Source organism: Cydia amplana, chromosome Z (genome assembly GCF_948474715.1).
Source record: "Cydia amplana chromosome Z, ilCydAmpl1.1, whole genome shotgun sequence".
NCBI lineage: Eukaryota > Metazoa > Arthropoda > Insecta > Lepidoptera > Tortricidae > Cydia > Cydia amplana.
In genome coordinates this window covers 15,102,874-15,126,003 of record NC_086096.1, presented here as the reverse complement: position 1 = coordinate 15,126,003, position 23,130 = coordinate 15,102,874, and the positions used below count along the sequence as shown (strand labels likewise).

At 36.3% G+C, this 23,130-nt stretch overlaps 2 protein-coding genes across 4 annotated transcripts in view; one reads left to right on the top strand and one right to left on the bottom strand.

The window, feature by feature from the left end:
* The window catches only part of LOC134661161 (activated Cdc42 kinase-like), a 32,599-nt gene extending 16,607 nt beyond the window's left edge, over positions 1-15,992 (bottom strand). Inside the window, exons 1-12 of one of the 3 annotated variants that reach the window (XM_063517114.1) lie at positions 15,858-15,992; positions 15,680-15,758; positions 13,102-13,282; positions 11,672-11,845; positions 11,277-11,426; positions 10,829-10,977; positions 10,163-10,303; positions 9,261-9,420; positions 5,664-5,795; positions 5,152-5,249; positions 4,446-4,542; positions 1,694-1,927 (exon numbers count right to left, since the gene is read on the bottom strand). In XM_063517114.1, the coding sequence (XP_063373184.1) occupies positions 1,694-1,927; positions 4,446-4,542; positions 5,152-5,249; positions 5,664-5,795; positions 9,261-9,420; positions 10,163-10,303; positions 10,829-10,977; positions 11,277-11,426; positions 11,672-11,845; positions 13,102-13,282; positions 15,680-15,758; positions 15,858-15,861 (1,599 nt within the window). In that variant the 5' untranslated portion in view covers positions 15,862-15,992. The remainder of the gene's footprint in view (positions 1-1,693; positions 1,928-4,445; positions 4,543-5,151; positions 5,250-5,663; positions 5,796-9,260; positions 9,421-10,162; positions 10,304-10,828; positions 10,978-11,276; positions 11,427-11,671; positions 11,846-13,101; positions 13,283-15,679; positions 15,759-15,857) is intronic. The other 2 variants (XM_063517115.1, XM_063517116.1) reach the window with 2 other exon arrangements.
* A 1,308-nt stretch (positions 15,993-17,300) lies between these two features.
* LOC134661185 (neuronal calcium sensor 2) overlaps positions 17,301-23,130 on the top strand; it is a 57,030-nt gene continuing 51,200 nt past the window's right edge. The window contains exons 1-2 of the mRNA XM_063517150.1: positions 17,301-17,387; positions 17,740-17,831. Of these exons, the coding sequence (XP_063373220.1) occupies positions 17,386-17,387; positions 17,740-17,831 (94 nt within the window). The 5' untranslated portion in view covers positions 17,301-17,385. The remainder of the gene's footprint in view (positions 17,388-17,739; positions 17,832-23,130) is intronic.

Below are 23,130 nucleotides of genomic sequence, written 5' to 3'. Positions count from 1 at the left end.
ACGACTCATCAGCCCAAACATGCTGCACTTAGGGTTGCCAGATGGTCGGGATTTGGCGGGATTCTCCCGATTTTTAGCATGTGTTCCCGATTCCCGACAAAGTAGAAATTGTCCCGAAAAACAGCTGCACGTTATTAAACAATAATTTCAAGATTTTCAAGTTCCGAACTGTCGTCGAGCGAGAGAGCGACCCGTCTCGAGCGCGTCAGCGTTATAAAAACGTCTATGGGCAGAGCAGCTGACGTAGTGCCAATAGTGTAAAATATCGTTGTTTTTAATACAATTACTTTAATTTGAATGTTTATTTTTTCCCGACTTAAGTCTCAAAATCCCGAAAAATTGATATTTTTTCCCGATAATAGCGCCTTTCGATCTGGCAACCCTAGCTGCACTTGCGCTCGCGACTGTTCGCCGCGTTACCACTCCGGGGTTATCGTGGGACCCGCCATTGATAGAACGCATGCGGTATCAATGAGACCTCATTACATGTAATTATGTTTGTAATCTAATAATGAGAGTATTGAAATGAGCGGAAGTTTGAATAGCGTCTTTCGTTATCAATAGAACTAGGCCTTGTTTACTCAAGTCTTTCGAGTGTTATAAATAAATTCAATATTTCATCGTGTGCGTCTAGAAGTATTTAAAAAAACCGGCCAACAGTAAGCCGGACTCGCGTAGGAAGGGTTCCGTACCATTACGCAAAAAGCGGGAAAAAATCACGTTTGTTGTTTGGGAGCCCCACTTAAGTATTTATTTTGTTTTGTTTTTAGTATTTGTTGTTATAGCGGGAACAGAAATACATCATCTGTGAAAATTTCAACTCTCTAGCTATCACGGTTCATGAGTTACAGCCTGGTGACAGACAGACGGACGGACGGACAGCGGAGTCTTAGTAATAGGGCCCCTTTTTTACCCTTTGGGTACTGGACCCTAAAAACGAGAGCCTAGGTGGAGTGGCTAACGGGCACTTCATGACGTTTTTAGTTATCCGGGTATTAAATAATATACCAGCAGCAAGTTGAGAAACGCTGTACTGCTCCGTACATTATGCGGTAGCTCTGATTGTCCAAAGTTGACGTTTGACAATTCAGATATCACAAAACATAGGGCGCCGTCATAGATGGTAGGATTCTAATAGATGTGGTATACGCGTGCCTCCGTGAGGCACGCGTATACCACAAAGGCAATGCGAGACTGTGATTGGTCGAATTTATTTGTTACCCACCGTAATCACTTTGTATATGCATGCAAATGATAAAAGCCAAAACCAACGAATATTATGATGCGCTACCCATTCCCAAACTAATAAATATTGTTGCGAAGTATGATCTGGGGGCCTAGCCAAGATGACAATCGTACACACGCCAAACAATACAAAAAAAAACATCTTGTGCTCACGGCATTTTAGTCAACTCCTCTCGGACCAGGATCCCGTGGCATTTTACCTGCTTTGCCACTTTAAGTTACGCTATTGCTTACATATCACAATAGTACATTACGATAACAGTGCAAAAAGTAGGAAATTCGCAACGAGTGGCGATAAATTAAAACACCGTGTCGATTTACAACACTCCACTTCCTACTTTTCGCACTTGTATCCTAATTCGTAATGTACTATAACGGCGCGTCACTACTTCCAAGCCCCGGTGTGTTCAACCCGTTAATCGTGTATCCACCTATTCCAGATACTTACGCAGCCAGCGGGATCCAAGAAGGAAATGTCCCCGAAATAGGCCCCGTCGAGTCCGACGTGTCCGGTGTGCTTGAGGTCTCCCTGCGGGCTGGAGATCATGCTGCGCTGGATGGTGCGCTTGCCAGTGTACGTGTGCCGCTTCATGTCGCCTCGCGACAGCGCCGACCGCACCAGGCGCGCCGACTGCCGCGCCGGGTGCGGCGACAGGGAACCGGACACGGTACCCAGCGATTTCTGGGTGAGAAAATGCATGATCAAGCCACCGGCGTGTTAGCGGCGTGGTATGAAATGGGCCCGATATGAATATTAACAGAGTTTCACCACACGTGAAAGTAAGAGAATGAAAACGGTTACAGTTACAGCCAATATTACCACATTCTCGTTGTATAGAATCCGCTTAAGCTAAATCTGCACCATTGCAGAAACAAAGTGTAGTGCTACATAAAATTTTATAAATATAGCTGGTCAACCAAATTTTGTCAGTAAAAAAAGGCGCGAAATTCAAATTTTCTATTGGACGCGATCACTTCGCGCCTACATTTTTCAAAATTTGCCGCCTTTTACAACTGTCAAGATCTGGTTGACCAAGTATAAAATAAAATGAAACTAAGGAGCACACGTAGGAGCAACCAAATTAGTATTTTTTTTTTCAATTATCAGACGGGTTAGTATTATTGGCCATTACTGTACCTAATAGTAAACAAGAACAGCCGGAGTCGTGCCGCAGATCAATAAAACCTTCAAATTCGCCCACATCAAGGAATATGAAAAGATAACCCGATCAGAAATTAAATAATAATTCAACGATATTTATTAATTAGGTATTTGTATGTATAAGTGAAATATTTCAACAGATTTGATTCTGCTGGACGAAGATTGGACACAATTAGAAAAAATAACCAACTTATCAGAACTTTTACGTGCAAGATTTAAATCTTGCTAAGTATGTGCGTATATTAATTTTATAACAATCATCATCATCAATATATAAGAGCTATGCTCTTGTCGGTGGACTTATCGTCACTTTTCTCTTTGCTTTATCTTTTTATTGGCTGAGATATGTTTTTATATTTACTTAAATCAATATTATGTGTTCCGTTCCACGTCTGCGTGGAAGGAAACATACGAGGGGTGTTCAAAATATTCTCGGTATGAGAATGAAAACAAACAAGTACGAAAAGTTTGATATTTTTATTTTTCAATATACTCCCCCCCTATGTTCATACACTTAAAAGATCGATCAATTATTTTTTTTAATCCCTCGTAAAAATATTTTTTATCTTTCGTGTAAAAATGCTCCTCCACTGCCGCCTTCAATGCTTCATCGTCAGAAAATTTATTTCCACGCAGATCCTTTTTAAGATTGGGGAGCAAAAAGAAGTCGCTGGGGGCTAAGTCCGGACTATACGGTGGGTGAGTAACAGTTTTAAACCCACATTCAACAATAGCTGCCTTGGCAATATGAGCAGTATGGACGGGGGCGTTGTCATGCAGAAGCAGAATACCTTTGGTTAACTTTCCTCGCCTCTTTTCTTTAATTACATCCTTTAATTGACGTAGAATGTTAGCGTAGTACTGTCCTGTGATATTTACACCTTTTTCTTTATAATCGATTAGTAATACTCCTTCACAATCCCAAAATATCGTGGCCATGACCTTGCCAGCTGAAGGGATGACCTTGAACTTCTTGGGATGAGCTGAACCCTTAATGTGCCACTGCATGGACTCTTGTTTACTCTCTGGGTCATAATGATGAACCCAGGTTTCATCTCCAGTAACTATTCTTTGCAGCACCTCATCAGGATTTTCACCGCACAGGTCAATAAAATCGGAACAACAAGCTACACGCATGTCTTTTTGAAGCCGAGTCAGCATTCGCGGAACCCATCTTGCACTTACTTTTGACATATTAAGATGGTCATGTATAATATCATGTACGGTACCAATAGAGAGATTGGTTACTTGTGCTATAGATTTTACCTTTACTCGACCATCTTCCAATATAAGTTTTTCCACTTTATCAATATTTTCTTGTGAAGTAGCTACTACAGGCCGGCCAGGTCTAGGGTCATCTTCAATACTCTCCCTTCCGCGTTTAAACTCGCTTGACCACTTTTGAATGGTAGATAAAGAAGGAGCAGACTCACGGTAAACACAATCCATTTCCTCTTTTATGGTTTTTTGATTTTTACCCTGTTTTGTCAAGAATTTTATCACGCATCGATGTTCTAATTTAGTTAACATTGTCAATTCGCACAGAATGTTCATGTTTGTTCAGCAATTGCAGAAAAACAAAAGACTATCTCGGTTCGAATTATACTTTTTTTTAATGTCAATGAATAAACCTTAGCGGCCAGTAACGAAAGAAATTTTAGAAGAGGTCGTAAGATATCAATACCGAGAATATTTTGAACGCCCCTCGTAATATTAATTTTATTGGAAGGTAAAATTTTTATATTTGTTCAATAAGTACAAATATTAAAAACTTTAAAAAATATAACATTTCTGATTAGGCTTATTAACAAACAAACATTGTACACACAAACACGATGAACCCAGTGATTAATGATAATGATGATGAGTGCCGTCAGCCAAACTGCGAAATTGTGGAAATTTCAAACAGAATAATTTCGGAAACTTAAAGAAAATAATTTTTTACCGAAATTTCCGAGAGCTTTTCCATTTTTATGTTTTAGAAATTTTATGCAACTTGCACATGTATAATGAATATAATGATAATGAGGCTACTTACTTCAGTCTTAGTATAGGGCTTGGTGTTATTCGGGTTGAACATGCCACAGGCGCCACCCAGGAGTACCCCATGCCACATTGATGTTTTAGTACTATTTCTGAAAACATGTACATACCTATAAGGCCAGATAGATGACTATGATGATGAAGATACCAATGAACTTAATGTAATTTAAATTTAAAATTTTATAATGGTCATGTAATTGTAAACGGTCTTACTTAAAAATATTTTTTCATGACCCGGCTCCATGAACTCTCTCACTCTCTTATTAGTGTTTAATTCAGATCACCTAGGTTCAAATCGTTGAATTGGCCATTTCAAGTATTGGACTTCGATTTTTACACAGGCGAATGCCATGAAAAAATTCACAGGAAGTCAGACTCCAACCAAAACCATAGGTACTTTGTTGGCTCGATACAAAAATCACGAAAACATGACTAATTTTCATTTACAGACAGCAGTATAATTTTAGAATAAAGCTAAAATTTTAGAATAAAGATATAGTCTAGGGACGTGACGAGCAAAATTATAAACACATGTCTATTTTTAGAGTTTTTAAAGGTAAAACGTTACAATCCGCCCGGTGACCATATCTTCCATTGCAAGTTTCGCGCGGCGCGCCAATCTTTTGTTCCCTTCTAATTTCCTGCCTATACGCCCTCTAAGCCGCTAAGTAGGCATGCCAATGTTCAATTAGTCTACTTACTCTTTGCCAAGAACTGTAATTATTTGTCCTGATTTATATTCTAATAAATTATTTCTCCTGCCATCTTCAGTCTTTTGAAAATTCACAGTTGTTTCAACCTGTAATTTATAATCAAGGTCATACAATATTTTTTCTGGTCACATCATGTTCATAGAGTAATAAAATTATTAATACATTTTTGGTAGAAGCTTTTATCACTGACTGTAGTTTTCTTTCCACAGGCAACTAATACTCAACGAGATAATGCTAACCAACCCAAACACAATTAGTTTGCGTTGTTTCATCATTATCACAGAGTTCCTATGGCCACCTCCTGTCTCCATCATCAGATCAGCTCCATGTCAACATAATATTGCATTGTCTTCCGATTTACATATGTATGCAAAATTTCAGCTCAATCGAAAATCGAAAATGGGTCAAATTTAGCTTCCAAGATTTAACTCACACTAACATACTAACAGGGCAAGTTAAATAATAACTTTTAATACGAGTAAGTAAACAGGAGTCCGCACCTGTTCTGGTCGAATAGCTCTAAGTTTCGGTCCTAGATCCTTAAACTTAGGCCGGTTGTTTGGGTCGTGGGACCAACACTCCAACATAGCGGAGTAATAGTCTTCTGGACAACACTCGGGCTTTTCCAACCTCTGAAATTGGGATTAATAAAATTACAAGACAAGATAAAGTGTTTTTAGAAAACGTGTGTAATAAATAGTAGATAGTTAACCAAGGAATGATATGATGCCTTTTACCCGAGTTAAACACTCTACTTTTCATTTCGAATACGAGGAAAGTAAAATGCATGTTTTTTAAAACATGACTAAGTATACATTTTTATAGTATTTCTTGAGGGTACTTTCAATTAACAATTTAGACAAGTGTCATCATTTATGGAATGGGGAGTTAAACATCAGAATGGAAATTGTATAACAAATTTAAGCGCAAATTTCAATTGCTTATCGTAAAAAAAAAAATCGTACTTGGAACGTAAAATGCTCTAGTGCAGAAACGTATCATTTTCTGCACACCTTTTAGAACAACAATTACCCTCTAGAGAAGAAATGAAAAAGATAGATAAACATGAAAACTGAAACAATGTTAATTAAGGAACATTTTTGGCAATGTAAAGTGGACCCCACACGGAACGTACTGCACTACTTTTAGCAGATCAATCTAACTGTGAAGACATAATATGCCTCAGCCGAGTCTCAGCCTAAAACGCACGCGTGACCCATGTGCCTGGTTCGTAACCGAGGCACATAATACAAACATACATACATAAGTACATATACATAATAGCTTTTTAATTACTTATTATGTTTGAAGTTTTAAGTTAGCTGCTAAAAACTTCATGTCACTGTCACTAATAAGTGAGGACTTGAGGAGGCTCGTTATATGTGGAGCACCCTATTATCATAGACTTTAAAAGATAATAATATCCATAATAAAAACAGGACACAGATGGGTCGTTCTCGCATTTCGTGCAAATCGGTGTTTTCGGAAATTTACCAAAAATGTGGTGGCGTTTTCAAATATCTGTTAATGCAAGGTTGTAACATAGGGCCTAAAGTATATGTCTCTCCAATGAACAATTCTAAAAAGATATGTATTTTCTTTATATGTACAATTAACACCCAATTTTTTCATTCATCTCTACATGTAACGCGTGAATATATAACTTTGACCTACATTTTAACCTTAAGATACTACAAATAGAAAATTCGTTGTTTGTTCAATAAATGACTTATTTAGTTATGTTTTAAATCGTATAATATTAGAAGCTAGAAATAAATAATAAAAACTATACAGCCTTATAAGTGTATGGTTCAAGTAATTTCTTCATTACCGACGCGAGAAATAGATTAGCTATATTTTGCTATATAGCGAGGGTATATAGCGCCTACCGCCGATGCAACACATTGTTCGTCAGTCAGTTGGCCGCGTGATCTCGTAGCGGACGCCCGTGTGCCGCTGTTAGCGAAAATATATACGATCTCTCGGGTCGGGAAGGAGTGTGGTTCTCGTTAGTCTTCATCGCCATCGCGTGATTTATACAGTAAGTAGCAAGTGTACATTATTATAATTATACGTAATGAAGTGTTTTAGTGTCCCCTTTCAGATAGTTTATTCTGCAAAATTAAGGTCTGATGCCAACTGATGTAGGCGACAAAAACTTCCAAAACTTCATTCATATCGGTTTCATTCACTTCTTTTCCTTCTAATTTTACTGGGAAAGGTAATGAATGACTTAAGAAGGTAATGATAATATATTCGAGGCAGTGCATTTAATGGAAAGAGGCTTAGTTATTATAAATATTACGTTGTTATAAACATTTAAAACTGTATATGATAATAGGGGAGCCCAACCGGGGAGCCTTTGTAGTCTAAGATGGTCGACCTTCACCGATATGTCTGACGGATGAAACTTACATATTATGAAAGAAAATATATTCCTGAACATAAATAAATAGGGTTGCTTAAAGAAATATGGTCAAAACTATGTTTAATTATTTTTTGAAAAAAAAAATTTTTTTCTTTAAATTTCACCGATCTGTCTGACAAAGGAAATAAGTTCCAATGGAAAGTATACAACTTGTACAATATAAATCAACTAGGTTGCCTATCTTTTTCCGGTCACTATTATGTGGTTATAGGGTTGCTTGCGAAAATCCGGTCACAAATAAGGTTTGCCAGGCTTTTAAATAAAATAAGAAGGGAAGACTTTTAGCGATAACTCATAAACGGCTTAACTTATCAAGTTCGCTTTAATTTTGTTTGAATGAGTTTATTAAGCACTATTTTTATGATTTTTTTCCATATTTTTTGGATCCATTTTTCAAAAGTTAGAAGGAATAACCGTTTTTTATTCTTTCTAAATTATTATTTCCGAATTGATTGACTTTATCAAAAATGTTGTTTGCAAACTCCTATTTATTTTTAAAGACCTATCCGACGACACCCCACACTATAGGGTTAAAACGATAAAAAAAAATTACATAGGTACAAAACGCGAATGATTTAAATATATTTTGTCTATGCTAATTTTTGAAAATTTGAAAACTATGTTTAATGTGATATGGTGCGCAGATGATCAAACCGACTAAACAAACACTTGGGGTTAACAATCTCGACTTATAATGATGATAAGTAAATGGTGAATGTACCATCTAGCTTGAACATTATAAGTTGAGATTGTCAACTCCAAGTGTATGTCAAGTCGGTTTGATCATCTCCGCAGTGCTTAAGACACATGTTTTTAATATTGTTGATTTTAATTGGTGTTAATTTTCTTGAAATACAGTTTTTTATATAAATAATAAATAAATAAATAAATATTGGGGGACATCTTACACAGATCAACCTAGCCCCAAACTAAGCAAAGCTTGTACTATGGGTGTTAGGCGACGATATACATACGTATATAGATAAATACATACTTATATACATAGAATATGTTCGATTTCATAAGTTTGTTTCATTACCGTCCACTGATAAAATTACCATCTCGGCCGAATTCATTACCAGCGCGTAGTTCATTACCAGTAGCCTTATTAAATGAAAAGTAATAACGTTACAAAGGTGCCTTTAGCAGAAAAATGTTAATAAATGAATCCACAAATTGACGAAACTCAAAAGTTTACCATTTAAAACAAAAATTACAAATCGAGAGAATCTCACCGATTTGCACGAAATGAGAGAATGACCCAATATATCATATTACTTTTCACACCTCCTATTCAGAAAAGAGCTTTTTCTTCCTTGCTAAGAGGGATCAAAGTGGCACTTTTCCTCCCTGCTAGGAGGGATCAAAGTAACACTTTTCTGTTCGAGCACACTATTTTTAATTTTTTTTGCACATTATTATTTTTTTGCTTAAATAATCTGTTTAAGCATCAGATTGTGTCAACACGAAGATTTTTTTATTTTCCTCATAGTTGATGTGAAAAGCAGTATGTGTCACACTACGGTATCAAAATTATTTCGTTTTGGGCGTTAACACTTGAATCCCTCATTACGCTCAGGATTCGATGTACGTCCTTGACGGAAATATATCATTTTGATCCCTTGTAACACAAACTACTGCTCTAGGATAAAGAAACAACCGAGTGTACCTGAAAGTTTGGTGCATCAATGGCTTCAAGAATCTGCTGGCCCGAGAATGCAGCCCAAGGCTGGAAGCCGTAAGTGAACATCTCCCATAGACACACGGCGAAGGCCCACACGTCGCTGGCTGATGTGAATCGGAGGTATAGAATGCATTCGGGAGCACACCTGAAACATGAAATAAAAACAGTTGTATTTTGTATTGATCGGTGATCGTTTGCTTGCCTATTTTCCAATTACTTGAGATAAGTATCTATATAGTAAATTGCAATAAATTAACAAGACAACACCTCATTACCCTCTAGATTTTAAGCCTTAATAAGGAAAGAAAATACATATAATAATTCCCATAATGATTTTTAACCTAATTTCAAGATAACAGGGTTCAATTTTGCCTACTTTTTGACACCCCTTTGCCCATTAAAGGGTTAATGGATGTAAAGGATATATTCAATTCACTGAGTTCGTTCATAATACTTAGACATACATAACTCTAATGACTTGTGACGTCATAAATATGATTACAATTTTACACCTTATTCTATTCCATTTCACGAATTCTTATCTATGACATCGACTGTATAGAAAGATACATTATAGCTTTTTAATTACTTATTATATTTCGCCGCATTGTGATGGAGTTTTTAGCAGCTAATGTGTAAAACTGTAACATGCGAGTACGTTGATGTCCTCGGACAATCAATACACCTCTTACTTCCGAGACTAAATGAGTAAACATGTAATCCCTACTAATATTATAAATTTTTGAATGCAAAAGTAACCGTCTGTACTTTTTGATGCTTAGACACAGTATAGTTTTTGTCACGGATATCACCCATCTACGCAGATGAAGTCACGAGCAGAAGCTAGTATTAAAATAATGAGACGTGGTTAATAACAAAATACTTACCAAGCAACTGGCAACTTGAGATTGACATTGTAATTCGTTTGATAATAATCTTTTCCAACGCCCAAGGCGCGAGACAGTCCAAAATCGGAGATTTTTACCCTATCCTTGTTAAACACTAAAATATTTCTTGCTGCTAAATCCCTGCAAAACGAAATACCATAAATTAAATTAGATTGAAAATTTAATCATCTGTAAACATCAGTCTATCTGATGCCAAATATTGGAGGCCTAGTTTTGATAGCTACACTAGACTAGACCTCACTGTACTGTACACTTATACAGCCACGTTTAATCAGTGTGGTAGTCAAGCTTTCATGGTTAATAAAAAAGTACACCTGACCCGCTAGCATGACCTGTGGAATCGCGTGCGGCATTAAGGCTTAGCACGCACTGCGGTTTTTTTCTTGCGGTTGCGGTCAAAATGTAGCAAGTTGCGTGCGTGCGCTTATAAAGAATGCCGCACGTTACATTTTCTGCGGTAGCGGAACCGCTTTTTAAAAACCGCAGTGCGTGCTAAGCCTAAGTCCGGAGTCGAGCACGACAACGCAAGTCATGCTAAGGAGTCTGGTGTAACCACAAAACGTGTGACGCCATACAAAACCATGTAGTTGTATAAACCTGGCCTACAATACTTTGCACCAATATTTTGTTTGGAAACTGTATTACCTATGTATCAGTCTTTTATTTTCCAGATAAGTCATGCCATCACAGATCTGTTCCGCAAATTCGCAGAGGTTTGGCACAGGAAAGTTTGGCCGGAGCGAGACTTCGCGCAGACACTCCAATAGAGAGCGAAGAGGAGCCAGTTCGGTTACCTACAAATAAGTCATTATTATTGGCCACAGCATCCTTGCAGATGATAGTTGCAGCGACTAAAGTGGTGTTTTGAGGAGGTAGTCTAGAGCCTACATTGACTGCGATGACCAATGGCCGATCGGCATGTTTTATAATATATATTTTTCTTACTTGCTTGTATAGGATCTTATTTCACACAAGTGCCTGATATTAATACCAACTAATAATACGAATATTTTTATAAATCAGGCTATAAAATTGTAACAATAGGTAGGTACTTGTATAATTATAGATTGTAATATAGGTATTTGTTACTTACCAACATTAACGAATCCAAGTGTAAGACTACCCCATACAAGCGGACTATATTGGGATGCTCAATGCTGTGCATCACTGCTGCTTCCTTTAAGAACTCGGTCGAGTTTGAAGTCATTCTTTCATGGCCTAGACATTTAATAGCCACTTGCAACTGTAATCAATCAAAGGTAGCATAATAAAATGGCCGTAGAATAGAAAGTCTTGAAAAAACACATTATATTTTTATTTTTTAAGTTTATTTTAACGCAAAGGGCATTTGTCAGATGTCAATAACAGCGATTTTAATTGTATTTTTTCTCATGGACTCGTAAGTTGTAATGTGTTATCACTATTAGGGATTTGTTGTCAATGGACAACCCGGTACTTTTTGTTATAAAGTTTCCTCTGTATACTCACTCTCTGACTGCCGGTAGCCCAAGTACCCTGTTGTACCACTCCAAACTGGCCCATACCTAGTTCTTTATTAATAGTAATATCTTCCACAGGTATAATATGCTTGGTAGGAACTTTAATATTATTTTCAGAGAATGGCTCGAAATCAATTGGTATTGAACAATGACCCTGTAAATACTGTTAAGACTAAATTAAGTACATATTTATCAGCAAATTAGTGTTTTCTAAATGAATATTTAGAAAACACTAATTTGCTATGGTCTGTATTTATGACCTTTAAATATTAAACTGAAACCTACACTGCAATTCAAAAGACAATAATTTGTGTACAACCATTTATAGGTAATTAATACAAATGATGATGCGACAGAGCACAGAATGAAATAAACCCTCCATTGTGCCTCTTTTATGCATAAGCAGTGCATTTTAAAAGAAAACATTTGTTTCATATAGTATTTAATGCAATCGTTGTTTAAGAGAGGTCAAAAAAGGCGAGTGGCGTAACAATTTGAGGCGAAGCCGAAAATTGTTAATAAAGACGCCACGAGTATTTTTTGACTCGATAAATAACGTTGCATACAATATTTTTTCTACGACCAAGCACTTACTTTGAAATAAAATTGTAAATGTAACAAATATTTTTATTGTTTTAATTCAAGAAGTAGCAAAAATGGAGGGTACGGGTGGGAAAAGAATGAATGAATGAATAAAATAAGGTTGGCAACACTGTATTTCATTCAATATTTTTTAAGTGGTCAAAAAGATACTGCATGTATGCACAAATTCCTTTTTGGAGAATAGACTAAAGACTTGTCTTGACAACTATAAGGTAGGGTTTTAAAGGTGCATAGGTAGGTCTTTAAATGACAAATAAAAGTACGGGAGTCGAAAAAATACATTACAAGAAGTGGCAATGTTTCTTGTTTAAAGCAAATGTGCTGCATAACACTGTCTGATCTGTGGAAGCTTTTCTAAAAGTATTTAAAACGAGATGCTAATTGATGGCTCACTGTGAACCACATAACCGTAAATTTAATCTAAATGTGCCATAAAACACATAACAGAATAGATGAATAACCTTTTCCAATTGATTCAGAGGTTATATAGGACAGGCCTTCTAGAGCAGCGGTCTCCAACCATTGTGACCTGAGGCCGCAGCTGGGCCTCCAATTCCTTTTTATTATGGGTCGGTTTGTGTGAAATTTGACTCTTTTTGCAGGCCGAAATGGCAGGTTTGCGGATCTAGTTTGGAGACCACTGTTCTAGGAATTAGTACTTTGTTATAGACGGCCCAAACATAGGCATCTTGTTGGACATAACATTCAATGAATCTAGTGGAAAAGGTGCTGGTCCAATTAGATTTTTAGATCAGTCAATGTATATTTTCCAACAACCGCCAATGCAAGCAATAAGAGAAACAAATAAAAACTTACAACATCATTTTTCTTATTTGAGCTGAGGAGTTTCTTGATTTTAGATATATAGGGGTTAGGGAAATACTTAGAATAAACTTTCTTGTACCGCCTTTGCTCTGGCTTGGACAGGCCTATTTGTACCAGATCTTCAGTCACCACAAACTTTAACTGTGACACTTTTGCCACTTTCAATATGTCCCTGAAGCAAATATTTTAAGTATATTAATCATCAATATTTTGTACTGCAATTTTGGTGCTATTAAGTACATATGGTGCTATTTTTCAGCAGTCTGCATAATCTGGGAGTGAGGAGTGAGAGCATATGTTTTAAACATTATTTACTAATTATAAATTTATAAATGATATTAAGAGTGTATATAAAATATTTAACATGATGAGTTTAGCAGAAATGATTTCATTCAATTATTTTCATTAATTCAATTATTTCTGCTAAACTCTTTTTTAATCAACAACAGTTCTTAAGTAAAAATATATACATATACTTAATGTCACAATCAAAACAATTTTCTTAAATACCTCTATACTTGTCAATATTTAGCATATTGAAATCAAATCAATCATAATAAAATTATACAAAGTTTCTTTGCAGTTTTATTTCAGTAACATATATTGATTGATATGTCGGAGGCAGATCGTAAAATCGGCCATATCGAGTTATTCCTAGGCATACCATGAAACGCCGCCATTTCATGATCTGACTAGCGACTACCAGCCATATCGTTCAAACATCAACGTTTGACGATTTGCCTAGCGACGTTTAGGCATATCAAATAAGTAGGGTGTGATATTCCTAGGCATATCATGAAACGCCGGCATTTCATGATCTGCCTAGCGCGACCATCAGCCATATCGTGCAAACTCAAGGGGTGATATTCCTAGGCAGATCATGAAACGCCGGCATTTCATGATCTGCCTAGCGACCACCAGCCCTATCGTGCAAACCTCAATGGGTGATATTCCTAGGCAGATCATGAAACGCCGGCATTTCATGATCTGCCTAGCGACGACCAGCCATATCGTGCAAACCTCAAGGGGTGATATTCCTAGACAGATCATGAAACGCCGGCATTTCATGATCTGCCTAGCGACGACTAGCCATATCGTGCAAACCTCAAGGGGTGATATTCCTAGGCAGATCATGAAACGCCGGCATTTCATGATCTGCCTAGCGACGACCAGCCATATCGTGCAAACCTCAAGGGGTGATATTCCTAGGCAGATCATGAAACGCCGGCATTTCATGATCTGCCTAGCGACCACCAGCCATATCGTGCAAACCTCAAGGGGTGATATTCCTAGGCAGATCATGAAACGCCGGCATTTCATGATCTGCCTAGCGCGACCATCAGCCATATCGTGCAAACCTCAATGGGTGATATTCCTAGGCAGATCATGAAACGCCGGCATTTCATGATCTGCCTAGCGACCACCAGCCATATCGAGCAAACCTCAAGGCTCAAAAGGAACGTAAACTTGTATTAAAAGGTACGATCTGGCAACACTGGACTCGGACGCAGCGCCATATAGAATGCAGCGCCACCAGTGGCAAAAAATGCAATTATTTTACGATGCGATCGGTATGAATGAAGCTAGGAATTCGACGAATACATTGCTCCCATCGATCTGCCGAATCTTTTATAAGACAGATATGATATGAGAGTGATATGCCTGAGTTAATTTTAGTCAGATCGTGAAATGGCGGCGTTTCATGATATGCCTAGGAATATCTCAACAATTATTTTTCGATGCGCCCGCTATAAAGCTAGGAATATCAACGAATACATTGGTCTGACCGATCTGCCGCCTCTTTTATAAGGCAGATCGTGATACGCCTGGGTTAATCTTAGTCAGATCATGAAATGGCGGCGTTTCATGATATGCCTAGGAATATCTCGATATGCCCGATTTTACGATCTGCCGCCGACAGATATACCACATTGATTAGTAGAAAAGGAAGTAACAGCCCTTTATGTAGATAAAGAATTAACTCTTTCGCTGTGGCAATAAGTCACATACTAGCATATCAGGCCGAACCGACCCGGTGATGCAGCAAATGTGTTAAATATAAAGCAAGCTTTTTATAGCCCTTTACTTTTGGTCTGTCTTTGTTGACTCATGCAATACAATGGCAACGGCATTCCCCTTTCTTAGAGATTAAAAATTGCAACTAAATATATACCCCTCCCCTAGGCTATCAGCATTATCAACTGTACAATAGTCTACAAAATTAATTAAATCAATCGCCACAAGCACAAGCAGAAGAGCCCTGGCATAATGACTGTGTTATTTAAAACATGGACTATCACAGACCATTAACAACTATCTACACTAGCAGCAACTGGAATAATTTAAATATATGTAATCTATGTAAATTAAGTAATCTATGATGTCACTCACAACTAGTATTTATGCATGAAATTAGTCTAAAATGTCAAACAAAATTATTTCACTTAGAGTTATAAAGATAAAGCCAATTCGCAATGGGTCTATGTGAGAAAAACCTTCGCACAAAAAATGCTCACGTGAAAGAATCACACGAGGCCAAGGAAGGAGAATAACAATAGAAAATCCTTACCTAAATAACTCATAATACTGTTGAAGCTCTGCTTCGTCAAGGAAATCTTTAAGGTTCTCATGATCTTCAAGAATTCCATCTGAAAATGCCAAATAAAAAAACATTTGTTAGCCTGCCTAAAAATGCAATAAGATACATGTTATAACGCATATGATGTCTTGGTATAAACGCCACGTACCCATGCCTACTCAACAATGTAATATCAGACTCAACTTTATACAGAAACACCATTCAATATTTCGTTCCAGAATCTTGATAATAGTACAAACAACTTTATTTATATTGTAATGATGCTGCCTGTTTTATCTAAATCTAAATAGGTAGATACAACTTTGACAGTTGGCAGTGTGACCAACGTAAATTACTAAATTCTACTATTAAGACCATAAATAAAATAAAAAATCATAAGTCCCTTCCACACTCGTGCGTGAATCGCGGCGCGAAGCCGCGAACGCGAGTGTGGAGGGGGCTGTAGGAAAGTGTTTACGAAAAAAAAGCCAGTTTAAAATGTGTAAAGTTGGACCAAGCTAACTCTTTATGATACATATTTGCAAGACGAAGGGCGGTAATGTCATAATTATAGCCTGACCAGTAATATATGATAATTGTCAAGAGGGCGCTGTTATTCTCATGTATAGGGTGACAATTCAGTGTAGTATGAAAAAATTAGTTCCAGTGAAATTCCGCAACATGGCGCACCCTCAATAAATCCTGGTTCACCTATAATATAGTTTGTACTAAACAAAACTAAAGTACTCCACCACTGTAGATAGCTGGAGTTGAGTATTGAACAGTTTGGAAAGATTTAAGTTTCCCATTGCTTTTGTTGGTGAATGTAACCAGCTTAGTCTTATTTGGATTGACTGTGAGATTGTTGTTATTGCACCAGCGCTCCACGATGCCTATAGTGTAGAGCAGGTGACATCGCATACCATACAATTGAGACCACCAAGACCACCTAGATTACTATAAATAATCATCAACTAGCTTTTGCCTGCGACTTCGTTTGCATGGAATAGTAATTTAGGTCTGCTTTAGTAGTCCAATCTGCTTTTTGTTGATTCCCCATACAAATTTCCCCACTTTTCACCACCTTAAAGGGTGATTTCTGAAATAAAAACTAACCTTTTATACCCGGGACTCAAACTATCACTATACCAAATTTCAACTAAATCGTGCATTAGCGCCGGCGCGCTACAGTTGCGCTACAGTTCCTATCGACAAAGTTTGTTATGCAGTTGTTGTTAATTCCCCATTCAAAATTTCACCCCCTTAAGTGATGATTTCTGGGATAAATACTAACCAAATTTCATTTAAATCGGTTCAGCCGCTTAAGCGTGAAGAGGTAACAGACAGACAGACAGACTTCCTTTTATAATATTTATATGGATAAATTATATTTTTCAAACTAAGTAAAAGTGAGTCAAGTGAGTGTGTACCTACCTTGCTTGTAATTTAATTACCGAGACCAAACCCTTTAATTATTTGTTTTCTACTACTACTAAATTTATGACTTAATGTTGTATGCTGGCAACATCGAATCAATCGTGCAAATATGGCGTTACGATTTTACAAAATGCAGTGGGTGATTATTTTGTTAGACTGACATTTCTAAATTTTTATGAGAGACATGTTCATTGATTAAAACATTCGAATCAAGTCATAATACAAAGTTAAGTTATTGAGTGAAATGTGAATTTATCGCAATGTAGGTGTCAATACTTTCTATCATATTTTAATCAAATGTCTTTTTTTTTGCGTATTAAATTGTGTTTATTACGATTGTTTAGTGAGCTTTTGTTTCATAGTTGACGTACATGAATTCTGGGGTATTTTGTCATATTATTTTATGCATATTTTAGTATCAATTTAGGTAGGAACCAGTTGTCAAGACTAATGTTCTGCAGGGCATATTGCTACATTAATTTGTTTAGGGATTACCGTGTGCTTTTTGTTATTGTGCTGTTAATGTGTAATCTGTTACAAAAATCATAGTATATTTGTGTTAATAAATGTAATTAGCTGTAAGTAGTAGAGTTAAAATCATAAATATTGTAAAGGCTTATGGACTCATTAAGTTTCATCAAGAAGGCTGCCAAAATACAAAGAAGAATGTGGTGTGATCCGGCTACAACACATGATTTTCAAGTAAGTCATAAATATAAATAATTATAAACATGTATTCAGTTTTTATTTTACATTTCTTACATAATTTTACTGACAAGGTTTAAATACATGGTATATCAGTTTAGATATGTTTTATAATAGGTACAGCAAAAAAATATTATAGGAAGGTGGACGGCGAATTTCTTCGTAATTTCGGTAATCTTTTCTTTTTATTCAAAATTTATTTGATTGTATATTCTTCTTCTAAATATTTTATTCTCAGTATGTTGTTTTGTTCTTCAAAAGCCATTGATTGGGATTAAGGAAAGCCTAGGAAGAAAGTACTGGCAATCAACATGAACCATTACTGTTGTTATTCTGACAAGGTTTCCTGTCATCGCAGTATTGGTCATTCACTTGATTATTGTAATGGCAAAAGATAGATTCATTAGATAGTCATAATATTTTCTTTACTTTTTAAAATGTTTGTGTTATGGAACTACATTTGGTTTCTAGGGTTTAATACTGTAATGAATGGGGTAGGTATCCAAATAAAACATGATTATTTTAAAAAGGACAATACATTTGAAATGGAATATGAAAAAAAAAATCAATATAAGTAATTGTAGCAAAGTCTTACTAGTCGGTTTTTAAATTATGTTTGGAAATTCTTACTTATAACATCGGTCTGACTAAAGTTACCTATATTATGACAACTCATCAGACATCAGAGGCATATCACAATTGTTACCAGATAATGATGAGATAAAAAAAAACTCCGGATGTTGACATTATGGAAAATATTTTTCCTATTTTTCATTGTATCATATCATAATGTACTATTACTCAATTTTTTGTATATTAATCATAGGTACCTAAACTTTGATTTAGACTTTATAGGTTTTTATTATTATAAGAATTAAGAGCAAAAAATATTTTTCATTGCTCCTTCCTAACTTTTATAATAATTAAATTATTCGAAATAAAGAATCATAAACTATGTATTTTATTAATTAAAGATTTAAAAAAAATTCACACAAAGGGGCATATATATCTGTGGTTGGTATACCTACATCAAACTGTGTCAAAATTTTCAATAATGTTATAATATCCAGAGAGGAAAATGGGGACTATGTTTATATGGAAAGGCAGTTTTAATTCGGTCATCTACTTTTGCTCCAAATAAACAATACTTTTAGTAATACAAATTTTTGTGTTTATGTCATATGGCTCCTCTACACGATGGGCCAACGCCGGCCACTCCAAGGGACGCAGCCATGCGATAGAATGAGATAGCAATATCACTTGCTCCCTCTAACGCATAAATGCGTCCCTTGGAGTGGCCGGCGTTGGCCCATCGTGTAGAGGAGCCAATAAACTAGGGATTGCAATCCGGTCTGGTTTTGAATCCGGCCGGATCCGGCCGGATTTTGGCCTCAATCCGGGGATACGGCCGGATCCGGCCGGGTTTTGGCCTCAATCCGGGGATCCGGCCGGATTGGTTTTGCGGAAGAAAAATTAATCAAGTCACCTATTTTATTATTATTTTTTGCGTTATACGCAAAGTTAAGCATATTTTTCTAATGGGTTAATAAAACGACAGTTTTAAGTTTAAACAATCAACGTTTTTATTACGTAACCACTAAGTCTTATTACAACAATCAATCTCACAAATGAAAATCTTCTTTTTCTCTTAAAATATCTATAGCCCCACCTACAACTCCCACAAAAAGGTGCTTTCAATTCAACCATTTTAATTTGAGCAAACAAAATCAATTAACGTGCATACTGCATACCTATACAAGTATAAATGATTATGATTATACATTAATACATTTATTCACACAAAACATTTTTCCGCTTTATTTAGTAAGTAGCATAATAATAACAAAATAATATTCATATTCTATTTACTTTAAATTCGACAAAATATTAACTTGACTGCTGAATGAAGTCTTATAAATATTTCTTCATTATATTTTAAATGCAGTTAACACTTATTGTAACTGGGCTATAATGGTTTGTACTAAATAAAACGAAACAACATGTACATTAAATTGTACATTAAATTATAATGTAACAACACAATTAATTAAATATAAAATAGTTTAGTATTTACTTACGGTGCAACCAAAGCTCTAGAACGATACATATTTCGTCGGTAGAAGACTGGCGTCAAGCTTCAACCAACAAACAAGTTGTTGTGTTGCTGTTTGCGAGCGGAAACGCGGGAAAGGGAGCATTAAAATAGAATTACGTTCGAATATTGGCGAGAACTTTGAAAATTTAGCAGTGTTTTAAGCTGTTATTTTATATTTTAGCGCTTTGATTCCTTTTACCGGATCTGAGACCGGATCCGGTGAATTTTGCCGGATCCGGTAGCTTGAAAAATGTACCGGATCCGGCCGGATTACCGGATCCGCCGGACCGGATTGCAATCCCTACAATAAACATATTTATTTACTTTTCCTTATTTCTATAATAAATTGAATTGAGAGGATTGGGGCCGAAACCAATTTAAATCCAGAAGCTTAATAGGTACCTATATAAAAAAATACAATGAATATTAGAATAAATACAATGATACTACAACTTATTTCAGCATTTGAAATTATTACATTAACAGGATTCTCTAGGATTTGGAAATAGGTTTCCAGGTCGTGTTATTTTTAAAGTCCGAGACTAGAAACATGTAATGTTAGAGCTTGTAAAAAAACAGCAATTTATGAAAGCTGGGAAGGCGTAACTTCATTACTACATGGTATAAAACAAAGTCGCTTCCCGATGTCTGTCTGGCCCTATGTATGCTTAGATCTTTAAAACTACGCAACGGATTTTGCTGCGATTTTTTTAAATAGATAGAATGATTTAAGAGGTAGGTTTATGTATAATTTTTTATCCCGTGCCGTGCGAAGCCAGGGCGGGTCGCTAGTAGTTAATATATCAGACATAAGGGAAAACTTGATGGTTGTGTATGCTCATTGTCATGCTTTAAATCAGGGATGTTGCGAATATCCGCATCCGCATCCGCAACCGCGGAACTTCCGCATTATTTTCAACATCCGCATCCGCATCCGCATAAAATCGATACGGATTTAATGCGGATGCGGATGTGGAACAGGTCGGTACAGGAACGTCTTAGCATCGGCGTAAGTGCTAGACTGCTAGGTAATTTAGTCATTAACCAAAAAAACCTATTAGAAATGAGCAGTCAAGCGTGAGTGGGACTTAATGTACGGAACCCTTGGAACGCGAGTCCGACTCGCACTTGGCCGGTTTTTTGAAATAAAAATTACTAAAATGTAATATTTGACGTTTTTTATGGTACTATCTTGACATCCGCATCCGCATCCGCGGATGTGAGCCTTTAAAAATCCGCATCCGCATCCGCGGATGTCAAAAAATCGGCATCCGCAACATCCCTGCTTCAAATGATGAATTAATAACAATTTTACACCAATGAAGTTAAGTTAAGCCGGCATAAGCTACGTATTTATTGTTTATATTTACGAAAAGTACTTGTAACGTAATGTTCCACACATTTTTTTTCCTTTTTCAGCAATAGTTATATTTTCTTACTATACTTGCTAATTTTAATGTACGCTTAGGTACACCTTGTGTTTTGTCTGGTTTTTGATATATTTTCGGCGGGTATGTGACCAGTTAGGACCAATTAACGATGGAGTGGGTATATTTAGTATTTGGTCAAGTGTTTCAGCTTTATTTCATTCATAGAGGTATCAGGATTTGTTAAATGCTCATAAACCATATTTTACGTCCATTCGTTATTAGCCGTTTTCCCACAACATGACTAATAACTGGACTACTCATTTGACTTTTGACTCACTGTTAGTCCTAAGAAAGTCCCTTACGTGGAAGTAAGTAAATTAGTGGTAGCGCCATTTCCTCCGAACACCGCGCAAAAGTTTTTATAAAATAAATGGCATTTCAACATTTCATGTGTCACTGGTGGTTACTAGAGGTTTTGCTTGGTATTCTGTCTGACAATTTAATACCCAACATACTCCTCTCTATATGTATATCGATTACATACTGCTAGCTTATCTTCTTCGCACTCTAAATGACCATCTTCGGCATCCATATGTCAAGCATGATCGGACTGAGCTTTCGTTTTATATCGTTACTAGCGAGCCGCCCCGGCTTCGCACAGATTAACAAACTATACACAAACCTTCCTCCAGAATGACTCTATCGGTAGGTGAAAACCGCATGAAAATCTGTTCAGTAGTTTTTGAGTTTATAGCGAACATACAAACATACAAACAGACCGACGCGGCGGGGGACTTTGTTTTATAAGGTGTAGTGATTAATAGATATTTATAAAATTATTTCTTTCAAGCTCCAGTATTTTATCTTTTCTCTTGTGCATCTCATTTTCAGTCTGGTTTTCAAATAATACAGATTTACCCGAGGTAAATGTACCTACGACGAACTCGTCATGTTGGTGATTTATAATTATTGGGTGCTTTTTTAGGTGGTTCGTGATTATTTATGTTTTATCATCTATCTATAGGGTTAAAAATAATACTTATTTAGGTATGTATGGAAATTAATTAACACTGAAATGAAATTGAATAGCATCAAAATTGTAACTGGCGTTACTCTTGTCGTGAAATGTCCCAGAAATAACTACGTCTTAATCTATGATACACTTCATTCTAGTGGGAACCATTTGGTAAAATAGGTACTTATCTTGGTAGATAAGTACCTATTTTTCCACTTGATCATGTCTTGGAAATGTTAACTTACAATTCAAATAGTTAGTCTACACATGTCTCAAGAACAAAGGCTCAGCAATTATGGATCATTGTTTTGTTTCGATCCAGGATGCGTTGAGACTTTTTACGTCATTATTATTCTACTACACTGTAGATACATATGTATAGTTTAAGTGGAGGTGTAGTTTCATTTTCTCTTTTTAATCTGTGTAGGATGAAGCTACTCCTATGTTAGAGACAATGGATATATTATTATTTTATAAAGATTCGACCGGGAGCTAGGACGCTTTCAGACTCTCAAGCTTACATTTAGATTAAATAATATTATTTGTTGCTTAAGTAGCGATAGAAATATTAAATCTGCATGTATATTTATTATTTACGGGTCATGAGATAATCCCCACGGTCCGATAATAGTTTTGTTTTACAAGGGGGCAAAGTTGTTGTTTAACCGCGTGCTAATAAATCTACTAATATTGACACCCGAGCAAGCGAAAGATTCCAAAATATAACCAAGACCGTAACACAAAAATGTTCACCACACGAACGCGACGAACATAATCCATTGACGTATAATATCTAAGGACGGGCTAATGGGGCACTAAA